General features: G+C 42.9%; 1 protein-coding gene across 1 annotated transcript in view; it reads right to left on the reverse strand.

Moving 5' to 3' along the window:
* Nucleotides 1-13801, reverse strand: part of SLC12A3 (solute carrier family 12 member 3) — a 31838-nt gene that overhangs the window by 13605 nt on the left and 4432 nt on the right. The window contains exons 3-13 of the mRNA XM_069968478.1: nt 13032-13107; nt 12848-12943; nt 10662-10801; nt 10456-10566; nt 7549-7660; nt 7302-7432; nt 5494-5578; nt 5116-5270; nt 4608-4715; nt 2609-2732; nt 2028-2129 (exon numbers count right to left, since the gene is read on the reverse strand). Coding sequence (XP_069824579.1) covers nt 2028-2129; nt 2609-2732; nt 4608-4715; nt 5116-5270; nt 5494-5578; nt 7302-7432; nt 7549-7660; nt 10456-10566; nt 10662-10801; nt 12848-12943; nt 13032-13107 — 1240 coding nt within the window. The remainder of the gene's footprint in view (nt 1-2027; nt 2130-2608; nt 2733-4607; nt 4716-5115; nt 5271-5493; nt 5579-7301; nt 7433-7548; nt 7661-10455; nt 10567-10661; nt 10802-12847; nt 12944-13031; nt 13108-13801) is intronic.

Consider the following 13801-nt stretch of genomic DNA (forward strand, 5'->3'; position numbering starts at 1 on the left):
TGGACACCATTGAAAGAGTTGTGTTTTTATTTTTTGTTTTGTACTTATTATGGTGCAAAGAATAAAATCTAATACAAAATTTGCTTAGTTTTACATCCCCCACACTCAATTTTCTCTAGACTTCTACACAGCTTACATGATTCTCTCCTGCAATCTACCTTGTATCTGCTCTCCCCTTTTTTTCTGAATCCTGTCTGAGCTGCCCTCCAAGATTCCTCTGCTACCTGTCCACAATTTGAGCCAGTATATAACCCCCTCATGAGATACACTGCGACTGTGACAATTGAGTAACAGCCGCACAAGATTGCATACAGGTCACTGTTCTCTTATGTAATTTCAGTTAGGCTGCATACGCACATCCATAGATTTTGTGGACCTACATATCTGTGAATGCATATCTGCGATTGTTTGCCTGCCCAGCATGATGTATCAATATTACGACAGCAGCGGGGAAACTGTTTTAGTCACCGCAGCACTGTAATTACAGTTAGGAACTTTTAATGTTGACTATTTAAATTAGAAAATGGCTTTATTTTGCATTAACCCCTAGTAGACGCTGGACGTACAGTTACGTCATGGAAGTCTGTCACCAGACCACCCTGGACGTAACTGTACGTCCTGGGTGTTTCTCCCGCTATGAAGCTTCATAGCAGGTGGGGCCGGCTGCAATCAGCAGCCGACACCTCACCGTTAATGACAGGCTGCAGCGATCACGCTGCAGCGTGTAATTAACTCCTTAAACGCCGTGCAGCCGCGGTGTTTAAGTGTAAGTGACAGGGGGAGTCCCCTGTCACTTACCGATCGGGACCCCCGCAGTGTGACTGCGGGGGTCCCGATCATTAAAACGGACCACCGGAGGTCTCTCACCTGCCTCTGTGCGGTCCGATTGGCGCTCTGGTCACTGAGCCTGAGCAGATGAGCAGAGCGCCGATAACACTGATCAATGCTATGCCTATGGCGTATGTGTATAGTGTATGTACAAGTCCCCCAAAGGGACTACAAATGTGTAAAAAAAAAAAAAAAAGTTAAAAACACTAAACACACTACCCCAAAGCCCCTCCCCCAATAAAAGTTGAAATCACCCCCCCATCCCATTATATAAATAAAACATATAAAAATAAATAAACATATTATATACCGTAGCGTGTGTAATTGTCCAATCTATTAAAATATAACAAGCGGCATTGTGAACGGTGAACGGCGCACACAAAAAGAGGGGGGAAAGTGCGCGGATTACCGATTTTATGTTACATTATATATAAAAAAAGTTAATAAAAAGTGATCAAAACGTCCGATCTTCACAAATATGGTATTAATAAAAACTAGAGATCATGGCGGAAAAAATGACACCCCATACAGCCCCGTAGGTGAAAAAATAAAACCGTTATAAGCGTCACAATAGGTCCATTATATTAATAATTACCAAAAAGAAGGTTTTCATAAAAAAAAATATATATATAACATTAGAGAATCTGTTTAACCTGCATATGAGAATAATGGTATCATGTCGCTTTTACCATATAGTGCATTACGCAGACACAGGAACCCCCCAAACGTTACCATATTGCATTCTTTTTTATGATTTCACCTATTTATATCTTCATAAATAATATTTTTGGAATTCCGCCATACGTGTTATGGTAAAATGAAAGATGCTATTACAAAGTACAACTATTCCTGTAACAAACAAGCACTTACATGGCCTTGTAGATAGAAAACTGAAAGTGCTAGAGCTCTTAGAAGGGGCGGAGGGAAAAACGAAAACGCTAAGATCAAAATTTGCGCGGTCCACTGGGTCATTTTGGGCCTGGTCCTCAAAGGGTTAAGGAAACAAGCAAAACGCAAAAACAAAACAGAATTTTCTCTGTATATTTAGTCACTTCATATGGTACTGTATGTATTCTTGTACTTTCTACTTGTCTTTGCCAAATTGCTGAAAATTTCAATAAAATGTTTGAAAAAAAAACAAAACAGATTGAGATGCAGCTGTCTAATTGGGACAAATCATACAAAGCTTTAATACTTACCTGGTGAATTGGTTATAGAGGCATGGAAACAACTGAAATTGATCAAAGCGTATGAACACAGGAAGAAATTGGAGATGATGGGAGCAATGGTGTTCAGTTCACCTGCGGGAAGAAGAAGTACTTTGCTATATACATATATACAGTATTTTACCTTAAATGTACTTTATTAATATGATCTATAGTTTTTGCCTATTCTTGCTGATACCCAAAACATGTGATTTACATAATGTACGCACCATCCACGGGAACTATAGCATAATACAGTTCACAACTACAGCAATGGGCAAGTCATAGGCTTGAGAGAGAGAGACACACACACACACACACACACACATTCTTTGTAGCTGCTCTCTGTGCACCTTTATTAAAAGAGGATTTTGCCACCATGATCACTTATCCCCTACTCACAGTATATGGCATAAATCTTGGGGGGTATGATCACAGGGACCCCACCATGATCTTGAGAACAGAGCTCTCAGCGCTTCCCTCTGAACAGAACGACAGTGCACTTAAAAGTCATGCCAAGATACTGCTCAAATTGTACCACAATATAATGTAGCAATGCAATGTGATTGCCATACCAATCAGAATAAATGCACATGCGATGAGAAAGGTTAGGAGGTATCCCCGAATTGGTTCATTGTTCTTCCCATATCCTTTCCCAAAGAAGCCAATCAGTGGGTATAGATTGTCTTTGCAAAGACACTGCATTCACATGAAAAACAAAAAGATTAGAACTTGACATAAATTGTGGTGCTATGGTATTGTATCATTATCTACAGCTTATACTTAGACAGGCAGAAATATTACTACTAACACGTTTTTGTGTTTATGGATATAAAATAGCTTTGTTCATCCTGGTGTCAGTCTGAAGTTTAGCCAACCTGAAAAGGGGCTTTTAAAAAGTCTTGCCACAAGAACCTGTAAAAACAAGTTACTTTCTGTAAAAGGAGAATTGTTATAGAATAACCAGCAGCCTAGCTTCTCACAGTAACCCAGCAGCAACAAGAACATTAGGAAAAAGACAAGTATACATCCCAGCTTTTTTATTGAATGCTGAACTCGAAAAGGTTCAACAGCCCTATAGAGAAATAATTGAAAATTGGCCATGCACATGCAGTGCCCATAATTTATTCCAGAGACAATTCCACATTCCCAGCGGCCAGACCACCAACGAACACTTTTGGCTATGTCCCCACAATGTCTTTTTTTATTAGCCGCTTCACGGCTGTTCTTTTGGACGGCCTCATTTTGGCACCAAGATGTGTCAGTTTTATACAAATTAAGGCTGCGTTCACACTATGTATATTTCAGTCAGTATATGCATATTTCAGTCAGTATATTTCAGTCAGTATTGCAACCAAAACCAGGAGTGGATTAAAAACACAGAAAGGCTCTGTTCACACAATGGTGAAATTGAGTGGATGGCCGCCATTTATTGGCAAATATTTGCTGTTATTTTAGAACAACGGCTGTTATATTGAAATAATGGCCGTTATTTACTGTTATATGGCGGCCATCCACTCAATTTCAACATTGTGTGAACAGATCCTTTCTGTGTTTTTAATCCACTCCTGGTTTTGGTTGCAATACTGACTGAAATATACTGACTGAAATATACGTAGCGCATTCCTGACGGATCACGGACGTGGAATACATGTACCGGAGTCCTCCCGCGCCCGGACAGCATCTGTAATTAGATGCTGGGAGCGGGGGAGACTGTATTCATAAGCGTAGCGCTGTAGTAACAGCACCGCGCGGCTGATTCATTACAGCGCAGCGCTTATGAATACAGTCTCCCCCGCTCCCAGCATCTAATTACAGATGCTGTCCGGATGCGGAGGGACTCCGGTACATGTATTCCACGTCCGTGATCCGTCAGGCTGTACAGCTGTGGAGCAAGGATATTCAAGAGCCTTCTGCCATTAGCTCCTTATGTCTTCTTGAACCCATTCTACTACAGACAGAGTGTCCTTCCAGCATCAGCGAATTTACTGAGTGCATCACTGTGAGAAAATGTTGCAGCGTTTATTTTTTAATAAGTTTCCCACATGCCATCTGACAAATAGAGACCATGAACACTAGAACGGTTTATAAAACAGGGCATACTTGTCTAATTCCTAATAGGAAAGACTTACTATTACGGTTGCTATATAGAGACACACATGGGGCGACATGTATCAAGAGGCGGTTTGTGTATTTTCGGCGGAAAGCGCCGATTTGCGTATTATTTTATTTGCAAATGGCCGTTTTGCGAATAAAATATTCACAAATCGCCACTTTCCACCGCGTACGCCGGGGGACGGGGTGTGGAGGGGGCGGGACGGGGGGGGGGGGGCGTGGACTCATAGTCCGCGCGATTCATCATTTTTTAAACTGAAAGATACGCCGAAAACCTACTCCACCTTTCAGGTGGCGTAGGTTTTCGGCTGTGCGCACCGACGCGCACGGGATTTATGTAGAGGCAGTCCGCCTCTACATAAATCTCCGTAGCGCCGGACATGCGGGGACATTTATAAGTCTGGCGCAGAAAACGTCGGTCTTAATAAATGTCCCCCATACTGTTTAGTTACACCATACCTGAAACACTTTAGGGGCAGATACAAGACAAGCCAAAGCTGATGACAGAGTGGCACCAAAAATCCCGGCAGTAACAAGCGGAGCAAATCCAGATACCATACTCAAAGCCTGCAAAACACACACAAATCAGACAAGGAAACGTCTTACATTACACATAGGAGGCTATAGGCAAATGACAATGACACTCAGACTACTTACATCTCCTTGGACAATTAAATATTTCAGAGAATATCTTTGTGGGGTCAATCACAATGTCACAAATGTTCAATATCTCCCCTTACATGGCCCTACTATCATCTGGTTGGAAGTCAGGGATAAAAATGAAACATATTCAGATAGTTCAGATCAGCTTCGAAGTCACACATTGGTACTGTAATGTGTTCTTAAGTAGGGATAGGCAATGCAATTGTCCCCAGGAATCGAAGGATCAATACTGTGTTGGGGGCCTATTGGGCTGCCCCACATTAGTCTAGAATGTGTATATTTATACAGAATAATGTAGAATCACCTGGTAATGATTTATCAGCCCATATTTACAGTTCTGTTTCAGGGCACAGCTGGTAAAGTTCCATCCATATTTACATGCCAGTCCTACACAATTTGTGCCTCCCTCGAAAATGGTGTCATTCAGACTGCCAGAGGCATCTCGAACCACACAGGAGCCTGCAGTGGGACAAAAACATATCACACCTGCAAATCTGACTTATAGGGCCTATAACTAAAGTGGTAAGATAGCTTGCTCACCATAAGAGAAAAGCATTGCTGATGTCTATAGGTAAGTATGTACAGTATAAAAAGGAGTGTTTACAGGATAATGTGTTTTACTAAAATGACTCATCTCACTTTATAAATAGTTGTTACTGTAGTTATCTATTAGTCTGTATACCAATAGTAGCAGATATAACCAGATAAGAGAAGGTCGTCCAGAAGATGGCCATGAGAGTGCCTTTAGGAATAGCCACAGCCGGGTCCTGAAAGAGAGAAAAATGTATCACCAGCACATCAAAATAAGTTCGGATATCAATGCATACCTTACAAAGTCTAAGCAAAATGAACATGTGTGTTTCTTGACTTTAGTTTTAAGTTAAACATTAGTACATCTTTAGGAACACTTCGTTACATAGAAGCCCATTGAATAAAAGCAAAGAAAAGTAATGTCAGTAAAAATGCAAATCACTCCAAAAATGTAAAGATGGCTACTAAATAGAGATGAGCAAACCGGGTTCGGGTTTGAGTCAATCCGAACCCGAACGTTCGGTATTTGATTAGCGGGGGCTGCTGAACTTGGATAAAGCTCTAAGGTTGTCTGGAAAACATGAATACAGCCAATGAATATATCCATGATTTCCACATAGCCTTACAGCAGGGGTACTCAACAACTTTTAGTGAAGGTCCACTTACCGGGGTCTATTGCCAGGTGAAGGTCTGAGCTGAACATCAGTAGGAAACGTGTTTTGTTACTTTTCACAAACGTTAAACTATTTACATACAGAATTGATGCTTATTAGCAGGAAAACTGGTGTTTTTTCTCTCTCACCAGCACTTTGATATTGGGTACAAAGGGGGTGACTGCCCTAGTCGTATATAGCCCCCCCTGTTGCTCCCCCAGTAGTATACAGTCACCCTGTGCGCTTTCCCCCAGTAGTATTTAGCCCCCTCAGTAGTATATAGCCCCCCTGTAGTATATAGCCCCCCTGTGCGCTCTCCCCCTGTAGTATATAGCCCCCTGTGAGCTCCCCCCAGTAGTGTATAGCCCCCCTGTGTGCTTTCCCCCAGTAGTATATAGCCCCCTGTGAGCTCCCCCCAGTAGTATATAGCCCCCCTGTGCGCCCTGTATAGCCCCCCTGTGCGCTTTCCCCCAGTAGTATATAGCCCCCTGTGCACTCTCCCCAGTAGTATATAGCCCCCCTGTGCGCTCTCCCCCAGTAGTATATAGCCCCCTGTAAGTTCCCCCCAGTTGTATATAGCCCCCCTGTACACTCTCCCCCAGTAGTATATAGCCCCCCTGTGCACTCTCCCCCAGTAGTATATAGCCACCCAGTGCGCTCTCCCCTTATAGATGGCCCCCAGACAAAAAAAACAAACAAACGACAACTCACCTAGGACCTCATTCCCCCGCTGTGGCTGTCTTCTTCTCTTCTCCTGTCGGCACGGCCCCCAGCTGATACGCGCTCTCTGGGGACGTCCCGGGGATTCCCCGGCAGAGCGCGCACCAGTGACCTCGGTGTACGCCGCTGGCTTGTACTTCCACGAAGTTCAGGCCGGCGGCGTACACTAAGGTCACTGATGAGCGCTCTGCTGGGGAATCCCCGGGACATCCCCAGAGAGCGCGTATCAGCCGGGGGTCGGGCCGACACTGCCCCCAGCTCCACAGGCATACTGAAATCTAAGGACAGTACGCCTATGGGGTGGAAGGCAGTGCGATGAGGAGCTGGACACATGGGGGCCTTCCCGAGACGGAGCAGTTGGGAGGTCTGACCAGGGGTCCGGACAGCTGGCCTCCGCGGTCCGGGTTCGGTTGAGGACCCCTGCCTTAGAGCTTTATCCAAGTTCAGCAGCCACCGCTAATCAAATGCCGAAAGGTCGGGTTCGGATCGACTCATCGAGGTTCGCTCATCTCTACTACTAAACTGACATTTCCCCTGGGTTCATTATACACAATGTCTGTAATAACTATAGTTATAATTATTGTACCCTTAGATCTCCAGAAATGTTAGCGCCGGCCAAAATCCCAGTGGCTGATGGGAAGAAAATAGAGAACATTCCAAAGAAGCTGCCATCCTGTCCCCTCCACCGAGGGACAAAATTTTCAGCAAAGATATCCGCTATATATAAAGAGAATATATATGTAATTACATCAACACTCAAAACTTTGATACCCAGTCCCTGCTATGCAGAAAGAGAATTGTTGACCAAATTATAGAATATTTCCAACGCTTACCTCTATAGCTGAAGAAACCCTTGGCTTTTTTTTCATCTGTGGCTGGAATCACTGTTCCAACCAGATAGTTTGCAAATGACACCATAATCACAATGAAGAAAAGAATCTGAGCCTGAGGAACAGAGAAAACACAATGAAGGTATTTGGTGTACTTCAGTATATATGAATTGACACTATGTAATACTTCGTATTCCCCTGCTGTGGCAATGCTGGTAATGTGGCAGCTTAGAGCCTATTGCTAGGGGTCCCAGCATTAGCAAATATTACTACAGAGGTGTAATATGAAGCTCCTAGGCCCCATTGCCCCCCCCCCCCCCCACACACACACACACCTACCATGCAAAAGTTTAGTATCAGTCTCTTTATATAAACAGAGCAGAGGTACACTTTTGGGTTGCATCAATCTACAGATAATATGTCCACCTAGTATTAAAGTAAAAGTATTGCCTAGATTTTTTTTTTAATGATTAGAGCCAGATAATGAAGCATTTTTTGTACATTATTATGAATGCAGCCATTTTGTCTGAGCTTATTTTCACAGAATTTAGAGAGATGCTTTACGGCAACTTCCATCGACATAGACATGGACAGTCTGTCCCAGCCTGTATTGACATGAATGGAATAATTTGCTAGGCATGCTCTGGGACGTGTGCAGAGATCATTCTCTACAGGTCATTCCACTTTTTTGCTCAGTCTGACAAAAATGTGTGCGGCCTCTGTAAATTACCTAAGTGCCCCAAACAATGTGCTGAGATTTTGCAATAATAGTATTCCTTCAAGTAAGCCTGATCAATAAATCTGATACACCTACATAAACCTGGAGAATTTGTCTAACAATCAGTTTTAGTAAATCTGGAACAACGTTGCAAAACTTGCAACTGCGATATGTAAATAATCCTTTAAGTAAAAGTCTCATCAGAGAATTACCTATTATTTAACCCCTTAGCAACCCATGACGTACCTGGTACGTCATGGTGCCACGGGGGGTGTTCAGAGCGGGGTCCGCAGCAGGCCACAGCAATCTATCACCGATCTAATCGATCTTTGCTGTGTAAATACACAGCATTGATCTCTATGAGAGATCAGTGCTGTGTATATACAAGTCCCCCAGGGAGACTTCTAGTTCATGTAAAAAAAAAAAAGGAAAAAAGTGTTTTTATTAATAAAAAATCCCCTCCCCTAATAAAAGTCCAAATCACCCCCCTTTTCCCATTTTATAAATATAAATTAATAAATAAACAAATAAACAAACATATTTGGTATCGCAGCGCACGTAATCGCCCGAACTATTACATTTTTACATTCCTGATCTCGCACAGTAAACGGCGTCAGCGCAAAAAAGTTCCAAAGTGCAAAATTGCGCATTTTTGGTCGCATCAAATCCAGAAAAAAATGTAATAAAAAGTGATCAGAAAGTCGTATATGCGCAATCAAGGTACCGATAGAAAGAACTCATCATGGCGCAAAAAATTACACCTCACACAGCCCTCACACAGACTAAAGGATAAAAGCGCTATAAGCCTGGTAATAGAGCGATTTTAAGGAACATATATTTGTTAACATTGATTTGAATTTTTTAAAAGCCATCACATAATATAAATGTTAGACATGTTACATTATGTTGTAATCATAACAACTTGAGGAACATGCATAACCATAGGGTGAACGGCGTAAATGCAAAACTCCCCGAAATCAAAACAAATTTTTTTTTTAATTTGACAGGCAAATGATTTTTTTTCCAGTTTTGAAGCATATTTTATGGAAAAATAATGAATGTCATTGCAAAGTACAATTGGTTTCGCAAAAAATAAGCGCTCATATAAGTCTCTAGGTGAAAAAATGCAAGTGCTATGGACTTTTAAACATAAAATGGAAAAAGCAAAAGAGCAAAAACGAAAATTGGCTTTGAACTTAAGGGGTTGAATTAAACTTTGACGTTAGACATATTTTGAAAGAATTTTGGGGATTTTTTAATGGTGCCATCTATATTTAAACGGAATGCTAAAATCTTGTCGTTTTCACACTAAGTTTGACAATAAGTTGCCACAATCCGCTGCAATGCGGTGTGTGTGTGAAGCTACCCTAAGGGTAAAAACACACACACCGTATACGCAGCAGATCTGCAGCAGATTTGATGGTGCAGATTTGATGCTGTGTTCAGTTATTTAGATCTAATCTGCTGCGTATTTGTTGCGTATTTTCTGCGTATCGCAGCAGTAAATACGCTGCGTATACGGTGTGTGTGTTTGTACCCTAAGGGTAAATTCACACGGACGGATCCGCAGCAGATTTTACGCTGCAAAATCCGCTGCGGATCCTATGCCTCTTACTTTTAATGAGGTTACATACTCGCAGCGGGATTTACATCCCGCTGGGAGTATGTACATGAAAACGCCATTAAACCCCCGTGTTCTCCATCCGCTGCTCCAGGCTCCTCCTTGCTTCGGAGCCTCCCGGCTTCTTCCGTCGGTCAGCCAATCAGTGCGCTGCCCCGCTGCAGTGCACTGATTGGCTGACCGACGGAAGAAGCCAGGAGGCTCCGAAGCAAGCAGGAGCCTGGAGCAGGTGATGTATGCTCCAGGGCTGCCCCTGGCTCCCTGCGCTCCCCATCAGCCAGTCAGTGCACGGCAGCACTGATTGGCTGATGAGGAGTCAGGGGAGCCTCACACAGCTGCGGCGCCGAGCAGGTAATGTATGATTCGGGCCGGGGCTGCAGGCGGCTGGGGGTTAAAGAGGCCGGGTCACATATCTGCAGCGGAATGAAAATTTCGCTGTGGGTATGTGACCCCATAGGCCTTCACTATACCAGGATCTGCAGCGGATTTCGCTGCAAACTTGCAGCATGAAATCCACTGCGGATCCGGTACGTGTGAAGGCACCCTAAAGGAGAGAATCTGTTTTCCTTACCTTAGCCTCCCACTCCATGCCTGCTAGAGAAATTCCTAATAGGATAGCTACAGTAATGATGCCAATAATTCTTATGTCATTAGAGGGATCCACAATGGTTGCCTCATTTTCCTAAAGTTAAGGAAATGATAAGTGTTATTTATGGCAGTGTAACATTAGCATCTAGAAATCACCAATCCTGACAGATACTTTAGTTTTTTTTTCACCTGCAGCAGATCACGAACTGTCTCTGCAAAGCCAACGGTATGCATGGCGACTGCTACAGCATTGGCAAATGCAAATATAAGTCCAATGGATCCTCCCAGCTCAGGTCCCAGACTTCTAGAGATAAGGAAATATGTGCCGCCTAAATTTTGAGTAAAGAAACAGCCCAAGAGTTAAGTTTGCAGAAACCAACCAAACAGTCCACCAGTAACACAAGCGACTTCAAGCAGCTCATTTGTAGACTTTTATTTTCAACTCCAGAATACTGCCATGTGTTTTAAAACCGTAAACTACATTGGAATCAGGGTGCCATGGACTACAAGATCATATAAATCAGTTAGTATACATAATATGAATGTTAGATTCCCTTTAATATCTTAGTGCTCCACACAAATGCAATCCTGTTGATCTGACATATTTTGTGATGCTTCCAGTCAGGGCCGTCTCCAGGCTTTTGTGGGCCCTTGGGCGACAGAGCCTCAGCAGGCCCCTTTGTATAGCAAATCATGTGGCATCATTATTAGAGGGTCTCAGCAGACCCTTACTACTAAACAAGCTTCTAGGAAAGCTGGGTGACCCCCCCCCCCATTGTACTTACTACTATACAAGATGCTAGAAAAGCTGAGTGACCTCCATTATACTGACTACTATACAAGATGCTAGGAAAGCTGGGTGACCGCCATTATACTGCCTACTATACAAGATGCTGGGAAAGCTGGGTGACTGCCATTATACTACTATACAAGATGCTAAGAAAGATGGGTGGCTGCCATTAGACTGACTACTACACAAGATGCTGGGAAAGCTGGGTGACCATCATTATACTGACTACTACACAAGATGCTTGAAAGCTGAGTGACCTCCATTATACAAGATGCTAGGGAATCTGGGTTATCTCCTTTATTCTCACTACTATACAGGATGCTAGGAAAGCTGAGTGACCTCCATTATAATTACTATACAAGATGCTAGGGAAGCTGAGTGACCCCATTATACAAGATGCTAGGGAAGCTGAATGACCCCATAATAAAGATATACAAGATGCTGGGTGACCTCCAACTGGCAGTGCCTTCCTGCTGTACAGCGCCCTCTCCCATCCTCAGGCTAATTCTCCACCTGTGGTCAGCGCCCAGGAGCGGGGCTTGTCGGCATGGTGGCAGGGCTTATCGGGACATACTGGGGGCCCTAATTTGCCAGTACAGTTTTGCCAGAACTGGGGGGGGGGGGGGGGGGCTGTGGGGGGGGACTGGGGTCTGGTTGCCCTGCATTCTGGGGAAAGCAAGTGCCTGGTGCTGTGGGCCCCAGCACTTGCCTGAGTAAGCCAGGTGCTGACACTGGCCCTGGTTCCAGCCATAGTTGTGGCTCACCATAACTGATACTAGAACAGTGGCTTCATTTTTCTCTGGGTGGGTCAAAGCATACCTGTCGCAAACATTTTTTAAAAGAAATCAACAGGGGTTGTGATTACCAGCCATTTTGCAATAAACTCACATTATTATTTTTTTCTATGTTTCTCTGTTCAAAAAAAAGAGACCAAACACTGGAAGTCCCAGTCCTTTGCGCACTCACGCAAGGAAATACATCTGTTATATATCAACTGAGGGCAATTAACTAATTATATTAGGTTACTTATATTATTTTACCTTTTGCTAATTATATTATCAACTATGCATGCTTAAGGCCCTATTCGACCAACAGATCTGACGACAGATTATCTGCCAAAGATTTAAAGCCAAACCCAGGAACAGACTATAATCAGAGAACAGGTCATAAAGGAAAGACTGGATTTCACTTCTTTTAAAAACCACTTCTGGGTTTGGCTTCAAATCTTTGGCAGATAATCTGTCGTCAGATTTGTTGGTGGAATAGGGCCTTTACCAGAAAACACTTCTCTTTGTTATGCAACAATTCAGTCACTATGATGTCACTGTGTGGTTATAGAGGTTTTGGTGCTGTGTAACAGGATAGCTGACCATACAATGCAAGCACCCCCAGGATTTTCTGCTACTGAATGTGGATGCATACATGCTGTAAACATGCACAGTGATGGGAGACACCTAGTGGCTTATGCATAATGTTGATTAAACTTAGAAAATAAAAAATAAAGTATATTGCAAAACTGCTTGCAATCTTTAAAAATCTTTCTGACAGAGCCTCTTTTAAAGCTTTACCTACATAATAAGTTTACCTGATTTAACTTTCCCATTTGTGGAAATTGCTGAGATAGACAACCCAGTGATGCTGGTGACAGTCACAGACATGAAGATTATAAGCCAAGTTAGTGCTGAGGGAAGAGTAAGCAATGAGTTACTGCATACAATAGCAAACATAAGCAAACATACAGTAACTTAGAAACGAGACATGGCACAGACCTATGCCAGCCTGAGCTGTTATCCAAGGCAGTCGGAGATAAAGAATCACTCCCCATATATTCAGCATGCAGCGGATCTGGAAAAAATATAAGAAATGTGAAATGGCAATACAGCCTTGGTAAATCACCTTAGTTAGTTTAATACCAAGCTCAGTTACAAGTAAACAGCAATCATTTTACGAGCTGTGCAGGGTGTAAGCAGACTGCCAGTCTTTTTCCCTAGCTATGTATGGAACACAAAAAGGCAGACAGAAGTATAACTTTAAAGTGTCACTGTTGTTATACCTTTCAAAACCTAAATCAACAGTAGATGTGATATAAAGCAAGTTTGCAATTTACATTCATTACTTATTTTGTTATCATGCTATAAAACAAAGCTCTTATAACTTGAAAACTGGGTCTAGTCTCCTGAAGGTAGCTTTATAGTCTTGTGCTGTTTAAAAAAAAGAGACCAAATGCACAAAGTCACGGTCATCTGCACGCTTACAGAGAAGGCAGTCATGTGATTGATGGACGCATTGAGCAGTGACACTGCATTGGCCAGGACTTACTGCATTTGGTTCCTGTTTTCCAAACAGCACAAGCACAACCAGACTAGAGATGAGTGAATGCTAAAATGCTTGTTACTCGAGTCGAGTCAAGTCAAGTCAGCAGCCAGCTAAGTGCATCTTCAGGCCGAGAACTCTGCTGCCAGTGCTAGGGTCACCCCGATGGCTAGCTTACTACATAGCAAAGCAGAAAGGAATAAGTCATAAACTTTAAGGCATACTA

This window comes from Dendropsophus ebraccatus, chromosome 4 (assembly GCF_027789765.1).
Source record: "Dendropsophus ebraccatus isolate aDenEbr1 chromosome 4, aDenEbr1.pat, whole genome shotgun sequence".
Classification (NCBI taxonomy): domain Eukaryota; kingdom Metazoa; phylum Chordata; class Amphibia; order Anura; family Hylidae; genus Dendropsophus; species Dendropsophus ebraccatus.